Source organism: Schistocerca serialis, chromosome 7, assembly GCF_023864345.2.
Source record: "Schistocerca serialis cubense isolate TAMUIC-IGC-003099 chromosome 7, iqSchSeri2.2, whole genome shotgun sequence".
NCBI lineage: Eukaryota > Metazoa > Arthropoda > Insecta > Orthoptera > Acrididae > Schistocerca > Schistocerca serialis.
The window spans coordinates 595,076,367-595,096,349 of NC_064644.1; the positions used below are offsets into that span (position 1 = coordinate 595,076,367).

General features: G+C 40.9%; 1 protein-coding gene across 4 annotated transcripts in view; it reads left to right on the top strand.

Annotated features, from left to right (window-relative positions):
* Window positions 1-267: 267 nt before the first annotated feature.
* The window catches only part of LOC126412867 (muscle LIM protein Mlp84B-like), a 58,867-nt gene continuing 39,151 nt past the window's right edge, over window positions 268-19,983 (top strand). For all 4 annotated transcript variants that reach the window (XM_050082742.1, XM_050082739.1, XM_050082740.1 and 1 more), the window contains exons 1-2: window positions 268-426; window positions 17,109-17,251. In XM_050082742.1, the coding sequence (XP_049938699.1) occupies window positions 17,137-17,251 (115 nt within the window). In that variant the 5' untranslated portion in view covers window positions 268-426; window positions 17,109-17,136. The remainder of the gene's footprint in view (window positions 427-17,108; window positions 17,252-19,983) is intronic.

Consider the following 19,983-nt stretch of genomic DNA (forward strand, 5'->3'; position numbering starts at 1 on the left):
GCACAGTCGAAGTTCCTGAGTCACAAAGGCGGAGAGTGTCAGAGATGAGAATATGTTCTATAAGCGTGGCGGCCGACAAATGAGCTGCATTTGGGCGTGCCGGTGCAGCGGCCGCACCTGCAGCGCCGTCGCTCTCGCCCTCCAAAATACCGGCGGCAGCGAAGGCGTCGGCGGCGGCGTCCCGGCGTGGTCCGCGCGGAGGCGGCGGCGGCGGCGGCGGCGGCGGCGGCGGCCGAGTCGTCTATTCCTGGCGGCCGGGGGCGAGCCCCACCGCCACCGCCGCCGCCGTGGTGCCGTGTGCAACCGGGGAAAGACTAGGCCGGCCGCGCGCCCGCCGCCTCCATTCGAATACGCGCGGTAGTCCAGTGACTGGAAAGCAGCCCCCTCGCTAGTTTCCGGCCTCGCCTACCAACGAAAGCCGAACAGGTACGTGCGCCCCGGCGCCCTACTAACCAGCCACCAGCCGCGGCGCGCTAGCCGTAGCCGACTGCAGACTCCGGCCGCCGCGACGCCGCCGCCCTTCGCAGGAGTTGCCGCTTTCTCGTGAATCCGACACCGACCGCGAGGACAGCCCTGGTGCTCCGACCGCCCTCGGCTACGCAGCGTCCGCGGCACACCAGTGTCTCGTCTGTTCCTTTTATTTTTTGGATGAGAATGGAAATCAGCACCTCTAATTCGACGAGCGGCAAAAGTGGTGACGGCGAAATCATTTTTTAATATTGCCGGTTTTTTTAGACACTGCACTGTGGGGTGTGTGGAGGACATGGATGTTTTTTGTGTGTCTCGCTTGTGGGCTGCGGGGGAGGAGTAGCGGTGTAGGGAGACGAGTGACTCTATATACGCAGCAACGTCACAGCTGTTATCAGTCTGTGTTCCACGAATAGTCTGCTCGTTTCGTCCGCTCCTCCCATTGGCCGCCTAGAACTGGATAGCGCTCGAACTTCCCCCCCCCCCCCCTCGCCCCTCTTTTCCCCTCTCCCTGACACTCTACCCAAATGTCGCAAAAAAAGCGCCACCAACTCTCTTTCTTGCCAACCATGGGGTTGGCCTAACTTCCGCAATTATTCCATGCACACAGCTCCTGCTTTTTAGATGTCGTCACCCTTGAATAACGTTCTTCATTTACAGTCAGACTGATGTTAACAAAAAACGTACGGAATACTTAAATTTTCTCAGTGCATTTTCCAGAAGATGTACGGGATAATTCTGTATAGTTCGATGAAATCTTGTCATTTTCAGAATAGCTGAATACGTAGTCCAGAATTACTGGTGCAGCGAACGTCACTTAAGTTATTTTTGAGTAATAGGAAACGGTAGACACACACGCCGGTTGGTATGTGCTTCAAAGAGAGAGCCCTCTAGCTATTTCTACGTGTTAGGTTCTCTACTTACTTGAGCCTTCGCGTAAGACAGCACAAATGCAGAATTGTTACACAGCTGACTCTGGATGGAAGTCTGACTCTGGATGGAAGTCTGAAGTCATAAAGTGAAACAGAATAATACACCGCTAGCAATCTCGACAAGAGAACGAAAGGGAAAAATAAACTTTGTAAGGGAAATATTCAGCAGAGTTTCTAACGTAGTGTCTACGCAGTGTGCAGCCTATGGTCTTTCCATAAACAGATCTTCCTCTCGTTTTTGTTTCTCGCTGTCAGATTTATCCGTAGAGAAGTCGTGTAGTCTCCTCTCCCTTCACAGCATCACAGAAAGAAATAGCCACCTCATACAGTGATCTAAAGCGTTCTCCACGGTCGTTTCTTCGTGCACCTTGCGAACCGGGTCTGTTTGCAGGGCGGCAGTGTTCGGATGAAGTCCATCCGAACAATCACACATCAAAATTGCCTGTTCCATAGTCAACACTTACTGCTACGAATCTACAGGGCAAGATCGGTTCGATTTGGCATTTATTGGTTGCAATATTTTTCGTCTATTACACTTCCTTTCCCTCTAGAATACCCGTTTCTCTCTCACACACACTTCCATTTGTGCTACTGCCTTCCTTCCAAAATTTTATTCAGTATAGAGCAAATGTGCCGTCTGAGGAAAACGTTCAACATGTCTCACCTGTTTCTTTGCTCTACTAGACTTCACGATGGCATACCCTAGCTATCTGAAGACATCGCTCTTATGTTCGCAAAACACTGGACACTTCACGAAGGGAATAACATTAACCGATAAAGGTAGTGCAGTGTTTAGACAACACAAGCTTTCAGGGGAGCGGAGTCCAAATTCCCCTCTGACCATCATTATCCAGGCTTGCCATGGTTTCCTTATATCAGTTCACATGAATACCTATTCAACTCCTTCTCTAAGCCGTTGCAGATATCTTTACCCATCTCTACCCATTACCAACTAACTTTCCATCTCCACTGTCCTCAATTTTGACTAACTTCGATTATGACTAATTTGCGGCAGAGGTAGACCGCAGATTCAACATTATACTTATTTTCAGTAAGAGTCTACCGATAACCTGTAATAACTTTCACTTTTCTTTTAATAAAGACTTAGCAACACCTTAACAAGTGCAGGGCAGCCAATAATAGTAACTACTGGATTCGTTTCGACTTGTGAAGAATCTTGTGAACGCCTCCATCAGTAATTTGTTATTCAATGGGAACATACTACGTGGAAGTTACTTCTAACGCTGACGGGACAGTGGCAATATTTATCTTTGAAGACTTGCTGCACTGCTACAGCAAAGTGGATTGTTGTTACGAATGGAAATGTAAATTTCTTTTTACAACGTAGAATTTTCACGGAGAGTTCCCTAGGACACGCTGCTTCTGTAGCGCAGTGTTGCCTAACCTCCAGCATTCGTATCACATAACCGAAAGCCTTACACCGGGAGCATTGCTGAAACTCTGTAACAGCTAGTCAGCCGGTAATACACGACGTACAGAATACAGGGCACTTAGAGGGCTCGGTAGGAGGTGGTAATGTATGATGTATTGAGTACGTTGCGGTAAAATGACAATGCCACGCCGAATATAACTACAAACACACTTTTTTAAACACTTTCGTAAGCAACTTCTAAATGTAAAATATTTATGAGTCGGAGGGAAATTCTGGGAATGAAATGTGCGTTGCATCATAGGTGTACAATAATAACACCTACGCGAGAAAGCAAGAGAAAGTACAGAAACGTCAGGCAATAAGAAACAGTGTCCTATTTACGATTTCGGTTGTGGTTATCTACCAAGTCGTGGAAAAACAAAGACATTACATCTCATTGTTTCTGCTGCCAGTTTATGTATTAAACTGAATATTTTTGTCTTATTCCGCATAGTTAAAAGAGATCGCTGTGACCTGCTGATATTCGTACTCAAAAAGTTTATATTACAATTCATTAATCATTATAATATATTGCAATTAAAGATGACTCTTCCTGGTACGAAATACTCATCGGGAAACGCGACTTGAGGAATAATTGAATGTCTCAGCTGCCTATTACTGGCTAGTCCTCTTGCTCCTTGAATCCAGGATAAAACGACTTTCAAATTTGCATTTGAAGAGGGTATCACTCCAAAATCATCAGAGATGAATTTCGGTAAGTTTAAACAAGAGTGGAAATCGGTTATGGCGTGACATCCTTTCACGTAGTCGTAATCATGAGATGATGAAACTATTTTACCAGAGGTGTTACGTCGTTTGTGACAAGAGAGCGGCAATTATCTCAAAGAAAAAGTGAAGAAGTCCAGTACTTGGCAAGGGAAGAGTCGGTCGTGATTATCTAGTGGTGCAACTCGGGATAAATATAGCTCGCAGAATTTATCACGTAAAAAACATCGTGCCTAGTGAACAACAGCTGTAAGCGAATATGAGTCAAAGCCTTGGCTACAGCACTCTGCGAGACTTGGCTCGCGAAGAAAAAACGTCACAATGTACACAATAATGATTGCAAAATCAGGTCCTCGTGTAAGTTCTTACTAGCGTCTACAAATATATCAACAACCATCTATGTAATGAATAGCGGAAAGCACCCTGTATCTTTATTCGTTGCTTCCAGGCCCCTAGCATCGCTCGGTCCTCTTCAGCCCGAGTACGCAGCAGCATCCGAAAATGACGATATGCCACCGTAAACCTGTTTTCTAAATTTACACAACGAGGCTTCGCGAAGTGAGCGTCGTTTTCATTCCAGAGATTCCCATTTCGGGTTCCTGAACATTTTTGCAATATATCCATCACGTTCCTCAGCTTATTCGATCAGATCATTAAATACTAAGCGAGTGAAACAGCAAAGAAGTTAAGACAACGAATTAAGGGCGTACCCAGGATCTCAGCAGTGGGGAGCGGGATACATAGTACGCATGGTCCGGAAAATATTTCATATACCTTGAGTACATCCAAATTACATCATCCACCGTGGGAGCTGAAGAGGTAAGTTGGATTGCCTACCTTAAAGTAAATGAAATATTTTCTGGGCCAGGTTTACTTTACCCACCCTCTACCTACAACGTACTTAAACGGGAGGTGGAGTTTGCATGAGATTTCAATATATTATTTTGCCGTCAGGCACCGAACTATCACGTACACGTGAATACTTTCCATTTCCATCTTTTAGTAGGTTTTGTGCAATCGCTGGTAACACGAGGAAAAAATTGCGAATTGGAAGTATAATGTTACTGTATCCTTTCAGAACTCCTTTTCAGTCAGAAGGATAATAGCTGCGAACGGCGAAATAATTTTGAAATTTCTTGACAAATGGCGCCATGTCCATTTGCTGTTCTTCGGAATCTATCACAAGTTTGGCGTTCTTCAAACAGATATTGATTCATAGTCTATCCATGTGGTGTAGCAGGACGAAACTTTCTCTAGCGCATTTTTTTTTTTTTTTTGTTCGAGGGAAAAAGGGGGCAATTGCCCACCCCTCCTCGTCGTTGGGCACGCACTGAACCCATATGTGGGAGCAACTAGGTCCTCAGCATGGTCCGGTCGGGGTAAACTTGTGTTCCCGTGCTTTCCTTGTCATTGCAGCCAGACGCTTTCCGCACCCGCAATTTCCACCCTCATCCACTCCTTCTTTTCTCCTGTCCCTACCATAATCGAGCTAATGCCCCGTCTCTAATGACCTCGCCGTCGACTGCACATCAAGCTGTAACCTTCCTTCCTCCTTCTAACAGATAGCACGAGAATCTTTGTCGGTGTGATGTGTTTTCCAAAATTTTCCTGCAAAGGAAGCTCTTCTTTTAGCTCTTGCTACAACCAGTTTTAGTACCTGGTTGCACATCACATTCAATAGTATCAAAACACCCAGGTGTATAATTCGTATGTCAGAGTTCCTACTTGGAACTTTCATCCTCTAATTTATAGGGTGCCCAAAATAGACTGGTCCAGAAAATATTTCATGCACCTTATGACAGGGTCCGCTTTCGTAACTGAATAGGCAACGTGGTTGACAGCCATGCAGGGGACCATGGTTCGATTTCCGGTATGGTCAGAGATTTTTCTTTCGTGGGAGGACTGGTACAGGATGCATTCAGCCTCATGATGCCATCTGAGGAGCTGCTCGACCGATTAGCAGCGGTTACAGCGTCAAGAAGCCCGACAGCAACCGGGAGATCGATGTGGTGACGACATTCCCCTCCATGTCGGATTCAATGACGCCATTGGCATCGGATGACACAACGGTCGGTCGGTTTCGAATGGCCCGTCTAGGGCCAGAATTTGGAACGTTACCTTACCATACCTTAAAATAGGCAACCCAAGTTACTTCATCTGCACAAGGGGCGGATGATGTAAAATGGGTTGCCTATCGTACAGAGCACGAAATACATTATGTGTCAGGTTTACTTTGCCCACCTTGTACTTGCAATATATTTCTATTTACTGAATGTAAGACATACCACCATTAACGCATTTATAAATGCAGCCAGGTGGAAATTTAGCGGGTTTTTGCAATCAATGTGAAAACCAACTTTTAATGTCAGAATGTTCTACAGTGACTCCGTCCGTTAAATATACAGTATTCTGTACATGGTGCGAGAGACTGAAAAAGACGGGAGTGAAATGATTGAAAGTTGGACACCCTTAGCGCTTTGCTTTACAGATGGTGTTGTTTGTGAATTTTCATCAATCGAATCCATTGAGGTGAAATCTAAGGGAAGAAGGTTATAAAAAAATCTGCAAAAAACTAATGATACCCGAATAAGGCACACTTCTCTCACTTATTTTTTTAACTTCATTTTATTACGTGCACATAACTGGACTTAATCAGTGCCCGGAAGTCAGATCCGAAGGTCGTCTCAATCGTTAGTGTCATAAAGAGTCATAAAACACATAATATTTTGGCCGTAAATTGCAGTCAAAACACGGGAAATTAATATAAAAGCATTTGCGTGGATCGTTAGTTTGGAAAGAAAAGATATGGATGCCTGAAAATTTACTTTAATAACAGTATTCACTTATTTCATGTTGAAATTCATTTTTTACCATCGTAGAACCTTAAGATTAAATTGTTAACACTGTAAGATTGTCCTTGAGCGATCTAAAATCAATATTTTACTAATTTCAGAGCCATACAAGTTACAGAATTCCTAACGGTCTCAACAGATGGGTATCGTTTTATAAAGTAAAATTTTTTTAACAGATGATTCAGCTTTTAATTTTAACGGAGATGTAGTGTAACGTTTCATTTAGACGAGGAAAGCTGAAAAGATGCAAATAAACAATTCAAAAGGCAGAGTCACGAACATGAAATAACTGCTTTCGAAGTTTACTCCGCGCCACCTCGCAAGGAACGACGCAAACGTCATTTAAGTTTCCAAATCAACGTCATGCCACTACGCATCGTGTGCCCTATTTGAAGTGTGGAAGCATAAAAAGATCAGTGTATTCTGCAACACGCCATATTAAAAGGGTACATTAACGTCTCTCTAACCTGTAACGTCTTATAACCTGAAAATTATGACGAGATTTGTCGAAACGTGACAGAATACAGATGAGTTCATAGAATGACGGTTGTGATGGCTATAAGACGCCCTCTCGGACGAATAGCTAAGGAGGGGGGCGGTGGGGGGGGGGGGGGTGACAGAAGGAGAGGTGGTCATATTTACTGCAACATGTCAAGAAAGCTTTTTAATGTTGTGCTGTATGTGTGAAACATTTCTGTCGCCATACACGGCAGTTGGTGTTTTGTAGCAATAAATGAAGAGTTTCCCATAAAATAGTGTTTACATTTGTGTTGTGTGTTTCAACAGGAACCTAAGGAATGTTCTATATGAAATAGGTAATAAAAACAGGAACTTACGGAATATTCTACATGAAATAGGTAATACTGAGATACTAGTACCACCGCTGGGGAAAAAACTACCAGTTGCCATAATTTTTAAAAATGAAATATTTGGAGATGACGGTGTGCGGCGGAAAACTGCCAAGTGCTCTTTAGATTAACTTATTTCGGCCTTTACACTAAATACCTCCACGGCCAATAGGAAACGTAAACGACGTCTTAAATAAATCTGTTTTTTAAATAACTAATGCGACGCGATGACATGGTCTGGCAATTGTCTATGATCGAAAACGGGAAAGAAAATTAGGATTTAACGCCCGGTCACCTTAATCTATTTTGGGCAACTACTAAAAACCTAAATCATAAGTCGTCGGAAGCGGTTGTGTTTGCCGATGATTCTGTAGTCTACAGGAAAGCACTATCACACGAAAATTGTGAACAAATCAATGAGGATCTGTAGAAAATAAATGCGTGGTGTAGCCTAATGGCTGGTGGTTATCTCTGAATATTAGTAAGTGTAACCTACTGCGTATAACAAGGCGAACATCCCCATTAATGTACGAGTACAAAATAAATGATCAGTCTTTGGAAGCGGTAACATCAGGGTGTGGCTATTCGAAATGTCTCAAATGAAAGTAACGGTAAGGCGAACTATAGATTGCGGTTTATTGGTAGAATCCTGAAGCGATGCAGTCCTTCAACAAAGGAAATAGCTTACAATGCGTTAGTTCGTCCAGTCTTGGAGCACTGTTCGTCTGTGTGGGACCCTTACCAGTTGGGTCTGGTTCAAGAGATTGAGAAGGTCCAAAGAAGAGCGGCAAGATTCGTGACTGGTGCATTTAGCCATCGCTAGAGCGTTACAAATCTCATAGAACGTTTGAAGTGGGACACACTTGCAGATAGGCGACGCGCTTTAGGAAGGGGCTGCTCACTACATTCTGAAATCCGATCTTGGCCGAGGATGTAGAGCATATATTATTACCACCAACTTTTAACTGGCGTTCTACGGATCGGAGCGTGGAATGTCAGATCCCTTAATCGAACAGGTAGGTTAGAAAATTTAAAAAGGGAAATGGATAGGTTAAAGTTAGATATAGTGGGAATTAGTGAAGTTCGGTGGCAGGAGGAACAAGACTTTTAGTCAGGTGAATACAGGGTTATAAATACAAAATCAAATAGAGGTAATGCAGGAGTAGGTTTATTAATGAATAAAAAATAGGCGTGCGGGTAAGCAACTAGAAACAGCATAGTGAACGCATTATTGTGGCCAAGATAGACACGTAGCTCACGCCTACTACAGTAGTACAAGTTTATATGCCAACTAGCTCTGCAGATGATGAAGAAATTGATAAAATGTATGATGAGATAAAAGAAATTATTCAGACAGTGAAGGGAGACGAAAATTTAATAGTTATGGGTGACTGGAATGCGAGTGTAGGAAAAGGGAGAGGAGGAAACATAGTAGGTGAATATGGATTGAGGGTAAGAAATGAAAGAGGAAGCCGTCTGATAGAATTTTGCACAGAGCATAACTTAATCATAGCTAACACTTGGTTCAAGAATCATAAAAGAAGGTTGTATACCTGGAAGAATCCTGGAGATACTAAAAGGTATCAGATAGATTATATAATGGTAAGACAGAGATTTAGGAAGCAGGTTTTAAATTGTAAGACATTTCCTGGGGCAGATATGGATTCTGACCACAATCTATTGGTTATCAACTGCAGATTGAAACTGAAGAAACTGCAAAAAGGTGGGAATTTAAGGAGATGGGACCTGGATAAACTGAAAGAACCAGAGGTTGTACAGAGTTTCAGGGAGAGCATAAGAGAACAATTGACAGGAATGGGATAAAGAAGTACAGTAGAAGAAGAATGGGTAGCTCTGAGGGACGAAGTAGTGAAGGCAGCAGAGAATCAAGTAAAAGGACGAGGGCTAGTAGAAATCCTTGGGTAACAGAAGAAATATTGAATTTTATTGATGAAAGGAGAAAATATAAAAATGCAGTAAATGAAGCAGGCAAAAAGGAATACAACCGGTTGTGAATGCTCAAAAATGCAGATTTAGCGGGCCAACCACTACGGCCACCTCGCTGTTATTTGTGCAGTTTGCAGTTATAAAGAAGGTGAGTGCCAGCTAAGAGGGATCACGTTGCTAGACTGCGCCAGAATCCTAGGAATACTGCATGTTAGTCTTAACGACTGAAGCGTGCAGTATTTTATAACTGAGGTGCGTTCATTCGAAACAGTCGAGTAATCAATCACTGTGTGTTCCATGCTTCAACCCTATAAATGACATAACACTGCCGTCGACTACTGCGTTAAGTTTGTCAACCCTGAAGTATTCTTCGGGTTTTACGTGAAGTGTGCATACTTCCCTCTCAGCGAGAAGAATTTCCTTTTGCTCGTCTTTATGGTTGTTAAATATAAACATGATGTTCTCCGACAGATACAGATCCCCTTACCTCGTAAAGATTTACGCTACCTGCACGTGTTCATAGGAGACAGCGTCAACAAAACTAAATCACCCGTCAAATCGAAGTTAGAGCTTCACTAACACATCTCCTATACAAGAGAGCCTTCTTCCAATCTGAGAAGCACAGTTATGAAGAATTTACTTCGCCCTAAAATCCCAAAAGACAACAAAATATTTCTAGAGCCACAAAAATTTTAGCACTAACGGGGCATCGAAACCGGACACTGTCCCAACACAACCGTGGACGACACGCGGTGTCGTATACTTTAAAAATAAATGCTGCTGCAACTTAATGAATTTGAGAGAATTTTTAATACCTGTGACCGTCCTCCAGCTGGTTCCAGTTGCGTAATCTGTGGTTCATAACTGAAATTTAATGGAACCTTCAGCCTCAATCTTGGTTCTAAAACCGTGATTTATTGTGTGTTGGAGGTACATTCTCTGAACTTACGACCAATCAGTATAACGACATGCAGTTGAAAACGCTCTCCAAGCCACAGAGTGTCTTGAAATTTTCACATGTTATTTAATCATCAAAGCAATGTAGCTATCCACTTGAAGCATTTCAGCACTTGTTAAAGGTAAATTTACCACACTGTTAGTGAGCGATGAAAGAACAATAGGATACCTGCTGATGTCGAATACCTTTGACAATAGCGCTCTTAGTCAAGACGTTTCTTAAACATTTATGACGGTAACCACGTTGACAATGCCTTGTGAGTTTTATACCACAATTTCTTACGACAACGCAGTTTCTACCCATTTGTCTCAAACGAAGCCGGCCGAAGTGGCCGTGCGGTTAAAGGCGCTGCAGTCTGGAACCGCAAGACCGCTACGGTCGCAGGTTCGGATCCTGCCTCGGGCATGGATGTTTGTGATGTCCTTAGGTTAGTTAGGTTTAACTAGTTCTAAGTTCTAGGGGACTAATGACCTCGGCAGTTGAGTCCCATAGTGCTCAGAGCCATTTGAACCATTTGAATCTCAAACGAAAATAGGAAAATGAGGTTCGCCATGAATGGAAAATTACACAAAGTTTTAGACAGTGTTCAATACAAATTGTATTACGAGTGATTAAAAATTAGTTCTAACTACAGGCTAAATGAATTCTCTGCGAGATTTAGAAATTATGGCTGGAATTCCACTCAGCTTCTCGGAGAAAATCTTATGACCAGCAATTAATAGTGAATTATGCTAATATTTTAGTTATGGAAACGAGAAGTGATCGAAACAATTGTAAACTGAATACGATTTAGAAAAAACACGGTAGATCAATGAACCCAAGAGCAGATACGGGATGTCGACATACGGCAACATAAAAAAGAGATGGCGAAAAAATTTGCCTTTGATTGCTGAGCTGGTATTAATGATGATTGATTTTGGATCTATTCTAGGCATGCATAAAAAAAATTCGTCACCGCAACTAACAGTTCTTAACAGTTCTACAAAAATAAACTAGCGCAATCTGTTTGGAAAAATGTGCCTTGCGTGAACGTCTCAATGAAGGACCACGCCCACTTGGTCGGCCTATTTATATGGGTCGCTTGGCCGTCTCGCACAATATCGTGGAAAGCGCTGTAACCTTACCTGCGGCGCGCCAAATTTGGACCGCGCCGATGGGTGGGGAACAGCCTGAGAACAGTGGTGGGGGGCTAGCCTGGCCCGTGGCCATCGCTTGCGTAACTCTGAAGCTCAGTTTCAAGTTTCCAGCTGGCCATCTCGCGTTCCAATGTGTCCTTGCGACCAAATGGTTTCTCATCGTCCGAAGAATCGTGCTGTAATGGTTCACTGTAACAAAGCTTTACAAAAAGAAAAAAAAAATTTCCCTCCATCCACTGATCGAGCTGTCATGACACTGTAATATCGCATGGAAAAGGGAAAAAATGAATAATGTTCACTGCGCATATTATGTATTGTACTTAACAAAAAAATTTCTGAATTTCATTGTTTTCACCTACGCAGTCTTTACGTAGCATCTAGGTTATAAATAAACTTAACCCGCTATACCCCATTCTAGCATACACTTCACACCCTGTGCTTACTACGCAACACTTGTTTACGTTTCTGCGTGTTCTCAGTGGGTGGCAGCATCGACTTGAATAAAGTAAAAAAGAAAGATAATTTATCGATAAATCGCCAAAACTGGGTATGATACAACCGGCCTTTGGCTGAAATCAGTTGATTTGGTTGCGATAACGAACACATCCAGTGTAGCCCGAGGCCTGGATTAAGTTGAAAGGTGGTAATTTGCTTGAGAGTTGGCAAAACAAACGAAGGTTGTGTCGGCAGCTGTGCTTGTGGCGTTGCCTTTGTTTACTTTCTATATTTAATAAAACAATTTCTGCAGAACACACTTGTACCGTGCTCATATCAGTTGCTCATGTTTATCGCAGTACTAGCATTTCTTCGAGAAATAAAATTAATTTTTGTTTTTTAGTAATTTAGTACTAGACTGTGTTTAGAATATGCTAATATATCAAATACCCTTCTCTAATGAATATGTAATTGTTTATTTCAACACAACAATACGATATATTTTTTCGATTTCGCTCTATATTTTCACACTCCAGTGGCATTGTTTTCAAAATTTTGTAATGAAAGTACGGTTCCTCCACTTATTTACTGCTGTCTTGTCATATGCAATATGCTACTTCCACGATCTTGACAAATCTCCGTTCGTGTGTTAAATACACGTAAGCTCCAGGCTGTACAGGAAGTCGTGTGGTAGGTAACCTATTCCAATCTCCTTGGAGTTCACTCCCACCATATTGATGGAGTCAGGAATGCGTTTTATTATTTAAACAATTATTTCAGTAATACTTATGTGAGTAGCAATGCCATTAATCAGGATAAACTATATCCTCTGCGTAAACAAGGGCAAGCACAAACAGTGTAACACGTACACTAGTATTTATTTACTTGGCTACTTATGGACGAACAACGTTTGGCTCGGCAACTATTAAGTGCATAGAATGAAATTTTCACTCTACAGCGGAGCGTGCGCTGATATGAAACTTCCTGGCAGATTAAAACTGTGTGCCGGACCGACACTCGAACTCGGGACCTTTGCCTATTAAGTGCGTTTTGTTGGGTACACACTTACCTTACTCTGCTGCAATAAAAACCATAAAAGCTTCTAGCAACAAAACCCGAATAACACTAAGGCCACCTTTTATTGTAAACATTCGTTTATTTTGTGACGTCAACGCCAGCGGGATATTTGAAAGATAGCCCAAGAGGGTGTAATTATGGCATTGTTTCGGTAGCTGGTAGGTGTATCAGATTTTCATAAAATTATTATTATCTGTGTTACAAGAGATAGTACAAAGAATGTTCTTTTTGCCACAAGTTAAACCTGCCGTCCGTTACGGTACTTACAGTATATGTACTTCTCAAATAGAAATGTCGAAGGCTAGGCTGTTTGACGCTCCTCCTAGAGCAGCAGCGACAATTTAGTATTTCGAGGTTATACAATGCGCTTTTCTTCCTTATACTTCAAGAATTTTTAAATGTTAAATAGTGCTAACAGAGCACAGCAATTTAATATTATCTTACCGACACATGTTTGTTGATACTGGCTACAGAGGTGGTTCCAAAAATATACTTTTCTTCTCTTTTAAATGTTCACAAGGTATCCATAAAATTCGTCTCACGTGAGATTTGCTGCAAAAAGCTATATAATGAACTTGATACTTGTATTAGAAAGTCATTTGCATTGACTGTAGAAATTCAAATAAAAAAGCGATAATATAAAATGCCCTCTAACAAAATTAGGTAACACTCTCTTTGCGAGGTCTTAAACAGTGAGTAACGATAAACATGATTAAATGTACAGCGAAAGAAATCTTATTTCAAACAGTACCAACCAAAATGTAACGATGTGTCCCGCAATTTAGTTCCGTAAGTTTTCTTAACTTTTTCCTTAAATAGCTTCTTTAAATAACATCTTTTCGTAAATAAAACAATGCGAAGCAGATTTATATGCATGTACATAATAGCACTCCCAGAAATCAAGCTTATATGCAGCATATCAGGAGGGGATGGAAATTTTGTGATTCCCAAGGATAAATGTGAATTAGAAGGCTGTTATGTAGAAAGTTGTATCATTTCATTAACTCTGTGTAGGAAGCAAAAGTGACACGTCATTTTGTGTCCACCTCCCCCTCCTCGTTTTCAGAAATTAGTTGCCTCTCCTTGGTTACATGATTAAAAATAAATCTAAATCCATTGATCGTGGAAACGGTTTCCCTTTCCTTTTAAAATAAGTTCTAAATACGCATTCCTCTGTAACAGAAATAAATTTCTGTTTCTTATTCCAGTGCTGAATATTAAAAGAAGAAAATTCATTTATATGTAAGACATTTCCTGAGATCCTTAAAATCTTTTAGTGAAAACTGAAAGAACTAGACCTATTGTATTATCCTAGTTTCAGTACTATGTGCTGTCGATTAAACTGAGTGAAAAGGATGAAAGAACAAAATTTCTTTGTTTTACTCTAATAACAAAATTTTTTAATGTTATGATTTGTAAATTATTTCACTTTCCATCAGTAAAAGTGGGACATAAGTACAAAAATATCACCTAAATTTGTGTTGAGGTATTAAAGATAAAACACTGTTTAACTGTGTAAGTTTTGTGTGTAGAAAACTCATCAGTAAGTAGTTAAATTTGAGAAAATTTATCATGGAAGTAATTCACAATTGATTAACATATTCAAAAACTATATGAATACTACTGAAAAGGAAAACAGAAGTTTTTGTTTGATATGAAAGGACAAAATTGTATTAATGAAGTCCAGTATAAATCCAAATTTCCCCTTTCATAAAAACACCATATAGACATTTTTATAACCTTTAACTCAGTAAAATTTCTCATAATAGGATCTGAACCTACCGACATGAAGGCATCACTTTCAGCAGCTAAAGTTGTCAGTCCACACAACTGTTCTATAAAAAAGTATTAACTTAATGTATACATTGAGTTTTGAAAAATTCCTCTCATTATCATTTACAGATGTAGGTAAAGTCAATAGAATTCAGAACCTTACAAAAATATTAGGAAATTTGTCAGTTAAAATTGCTTTTTGTAATATAAGATAATAAGCTATGTGAAGAACTTCTAGCAAAAAGCCTGGATCCAAACTTCTTCTTTTAGTGAAATTTGAAATCCATTAAATGGGACCTTAATCAAAAAAGTTACTTTTCAAATACATTTGTACTAACTAGGAAAATATTTGATATCGAAATTAGTGATGGCTCATAACCACACATCCACAGTTATCTCACAAATGACTTATTTGCAGATTCATGCATACTGGAAAAATTTTGCTCATATTACTGTATACTTTCACCCCTGTCAGTTTTCACTGTTAATTATTTTTCACCCTGTATACAAATTTTGCCCCAAGCAGCTGTTTATGTCATTTGGACCTTAAATTGGCCTGGGGTACTGTAGCACAAACCAGTGCCTAGTACTAGTCACAGAACAATGCATTTGAACTATAATTTTCACAAAGAAAATTCCACACTTGTAGCCCGTACAAGCAATTTTTTGGAAATTATTTATAGGTAAATTTAAGGAAATTAGGTATCACTAAACTAATATGAATGATACAGCAATATACACTGCTGGCCACCGTAAATGCAACACCCTGAAGGAAGCATCCGAATCAAGTGAAATTTGCACCATGGGTTTGCAGTGATGAGATATGCAACTGATTAGAATTTCAGCGCAGACGCACATCACGCGCGCCTGTGGCACCACCTCATAGCGACATTTAAGGCTTGGCGATTTCGACGAGTGCACGTTCGGCACGTGTGTTTACCTTGTGGTTGTTTCACAAGACGATCAGTTATGTCTCGTAGACAACAGCGAACATCGTTTGATCAAGTATCCGAGTTCGACAGAGGAAGGATAGTGGCTTACCGAGATTGTGGATTATCATACAGAGAAATCGCTAGTCGTGTTGGACGAAACCAAACAACTGTAATGCGGATATGTGACCGTTGGATGCAGGAGGGTACGACGGACCGACGTGGTCGATCGCATTCACCTCGATGCACCACTGCACGTGCTGATAGGCAAATTGTGCGCATGGCAGTGACGGATCGCTCAGTGACCTCCCGAACCATAGCACAGCACATTGCGTCTGTAACGCATCATCCAGTGTCTGCGCGTACCATTCGACGCCGTTTACAGCAGAGTGGTCTGTCTGCAAGACGTCCATTGCTTCGTCTACCATTGACGCAGAACCACAGACGTCTCCGTCGCCAATGGTGTGATGACAGACGGATGTGGACGGCAGAATGGAATGACATTGTCTTTACTGACGAGGCACACTTCTGTCTGCAGCACCACGATGGTCGGATTCGAGTGTGGAGACACCGTGGAGAGAGGATGCTGGACAGCTGCATTATGCACCGCCACACTGGTCTTGCACCGGGTATTATGGTATGGGGCGGTATTGGATATTACTCTCGCACGCCTCTAATACGCATTGCCGGTACTTTAAATAGCAGGCGCATCATATCCGAGGTGCTGGAGCCAGTTGTCCTTCCTTACCTTCAGGGCTCGGCCACAGCCATATTTCAACAGGATAATGCGCAACCACACGTGGCACGCATTGTCCAAAGGTTCTTCGTCAATAACCAGATTGAAGTGCTTCCCTGGCCGGCTCGCTCTCCGGATCTGTCGCCGATAGAAAACATGTGGTCCATGGTTGCTCAACGAATGACCCAGATTACCTCCCCAGCTGCCACACCAGATGATCTTTGGCAATGTGTGGAAGCTGCTTGGGCTGCTGTACCCCAGGAACACATCCAACGTCTCTTTGACTCAATGCCGAGACGTGTGGCAGCGGTGATCTCCAACAATGGCGGCTACTCTGCCTACTGATTCTGGCAGGAACCACATGTCACAGACGTCTGTAAACGTAATCATTTGATACTTGGTCAACATGTTATCTACAAAATAAATTTTGTTGTGCTACCTCTTGTCTTTCTTGGTGTTGCATTTACGGTGGCCAGCAGTGTAATAATATTTTAGTTCTGAGATCTTCTTGGGACAAGCATAAAAATTCAGTTCATAAAATTTCCTGTTTATGACAGTTGTTTTTGATTTTAGTTTTTTCACTGTATGGTGTTAATAGGCAGCTCCTACTGGACAACTCAAATTCACTTGCCATATCAGCAGAAGTATGTGCAGCTAATGCTCACGTAATAATATTGGACTAGGCTGATAACCATTCACCCAATGGTATATTTTGCTTCTGAACTGATAACTGATGACTGCTCATAGATTTCCAACTACATTACAGAGAACATGTGAATTAGAAAAACATTAAACTTATTTGACTTTATTTGTAGCAAATATCTTTCAATTAAAAAGGTTTTTTTTTTTATTGTTTCAGGTTACGTGAGTGATACCCGGCCAGCAAAATGCCTTTCAAGCCTATCGAGAACCCAAAGTGCCCTAAATGTGGCAAATCTGTGTATGCTGCTGAAGAGAGAGTAGCTGGTGGGCTGAAATGGCACAAAATGTGCTTCAAGTGTGGTGAGTATTGTGAAATGGCCTCAGATAGTCACTCACCATTGTTTCCTGTTCAAGGGATCCCACTTTCATCTCTCAGCTTTATTAGCCTAAAGTTTTCATTGTCATCTTTTATAAACATTCTAAGAAATACAAAATTATTGTGGCTTTTATGGCCGCTTGTTGCCATGTTGGTTGTTGGTTTCTGACTTGGATTCTTAAGCCAATGTTTGACAGTTTTTCTGGCATTTTGTCAGCACAAGTGCCTGACAGTGGCAAATCTTCAGTTCCTTTGTAAAAAAAAAAAAAAAAATCTAAAAATATTTGTCACTGTGAGAAAGAATGACTGTTCCCTGTAAAAAGGGAATTGCAAAAATTGCAGCAGTTAAATGTCAAAGCGAACATATCTCAATCCCTTAGGCTGTGATGGATGCCATAATAAGCCATATTACCATTCTTAAGAATGAAGACATTTACTGTGAATCAAAATTCGAAGATTACTATATTCACCTGATTGGAAGTGTGAAACGAACATGGGACTGTAGATATGAAAACAGAAACTTTTATGGATAAAAATAAATGTTAAGTTCTTTCTTTGAGTGACATTGGTGAGGCTGTGTGTATTATATCTGTTGCTGGTAGTGGACACTATTCAAAAATTCTGTAAGCAGAAAACAAACAATCGTTATCATATTAACAACACAGGAGATTAACCTTGTACAGTCAAAAGTGTTGTGCTTTTTATAGCTGACAATTAAGTCAGAAAGTTATCAGGCATATTTGAGGACATAACATTTGCTATCCAACTGTCGATCTGGACCATATGATCATAAAAAATATGTTACTGTCATGCTTTCTATCTGGCTTATGATTTTTTGTGTACTGTATGACTTGGACACTGTTCATGCTCACTTGATGTTGGGACTAGTGGCTATATTTATGCCTGTGTGGAAATTTACATTTGAGACTTATGCCTGAAGCTGAGTCGTATTACTCACATCTGCAATTTCAATCAATAAGAAATAAATTATTTGATATCTGTTAGTAGAAACAAACATATTTAAGAATATAATAGTTGCATAAGTAAAGTTAGCCAAATTTTTGACCAAGCTCCTTTTAACTTGAATTTTATGGCATACTAAACCCATTTTTATGTGTGATAAGTACCTTATTTAAATAATGAGAGAAAATGAGATTCAGATAAAAGCGAATAATATTCTCTGACTGCAGTTGTAATTTCAGATCGAACTCACTTAGCATTCTGATATAAAAAGAACTAAGAACTTCAGACAGAAGCAACCTGTAAGGTTGCAACAAAGAGAATATTCTACCATCCTTATGAGTGGTTGAACTTTCATTTTCTAAGAACTTGGCACACAGCGACAAGAGAAAATTTACTCTCAATATGAACTGTCCAATGCATAATATCTTACTTTATGCTTTTTATAAGTACAAAAACTTTACTTGCGCACCTTTATAAAGAACTGGAAGGATGACTATTTGAGGTGGAAGTAAATGCAGCAACAAAGAGAAGGGTTTGGCACAGTATTTGTTTGTGATGCTGATAAAATTGTGTATTTGCCATCTGAGTGTCCAGCCCATACAACATGGATAAGACATACATTTGATCATAGCCATATCATAATTGCTAGACACATGGGGCAGTTATTTCTAATTCTATGCAGCCATGATGTCAAATGTCAAGCAATAATACGTTGCTTGGGTAAAATCATAATGTGTGGGTCAGTTGACATAGTCAACAATGTACTGACATCAGTTTGATTGTAATGATAGACAGATGAACCACAGTTCAGCAAAACACTGTTGCTAGACAACAGCAAAATTAGCAACCGTTTCATTAGGAATTAATTCTACACTGAGGGGTACACAAGCCACTATCCCATATGAGTAACTCTGTTGATGTGCATCACAGGTGGAGAGATATTATCATAGGACACTGGGCATGTAAAAATCCCTTGTAGACTAAATAGGGATGGTTTCTCTTAGTAATGTCGAGTGTCAGGATATGACTGGGCCATAACACATGTGAGGCACTGGGTCAGTCTTGCCAGCAGGACACATTTCAGACTAATGATGTTATCTTTAGGAGGAATGCATATGTAAGTGGGAAAATGAACTGCAGCATATCTGCCACCACTCATCATAGACAAATAATACAAAGACCTGTTAGGATGTTATGTGAACCCATTAATTTCCCTGCAACTACCTATGTGCTCTGTGCATCACCCTACCCTGTAGTCGAGATATTTATAGAAGTATGAGAGCATTTGCCTGACCTAATAGATTACGTGACTGTTCAGCCTCAACTGTCACTGATCAGATCAAGTCACTTTTCCAGAAAACTCCTCAATTTCACTGAACATGCCTACAAGTCACCTACAATATTAAAGCCACTGATTACCATTCACAGGGTTAAAATGTACACTTCCATTTTACAGCCATACACTTGCAGTACAGTTGTCATTGGGTTCCATAGACTTTTTCAGACTTTATGTAAAGTTTTGTAGCCCGGCAGCTGAAGTTGTTAATGCATGCTTACACTACAACCTTTCTGCCCAATAATGGAACAAGCTCAGTGAGTCTTGCCAATGCACATAATCTCCAGTATCATTGCTGACCACATTGAGTCTGCATCAGGTGGGGATATCAAGCTGGTTTGTGTTTCGAGCACTGTTTCCTGAAACGTGGTCTGTGACTGACTTCTTTAAGATCAGTCTAACCATTCCATTGTTAAC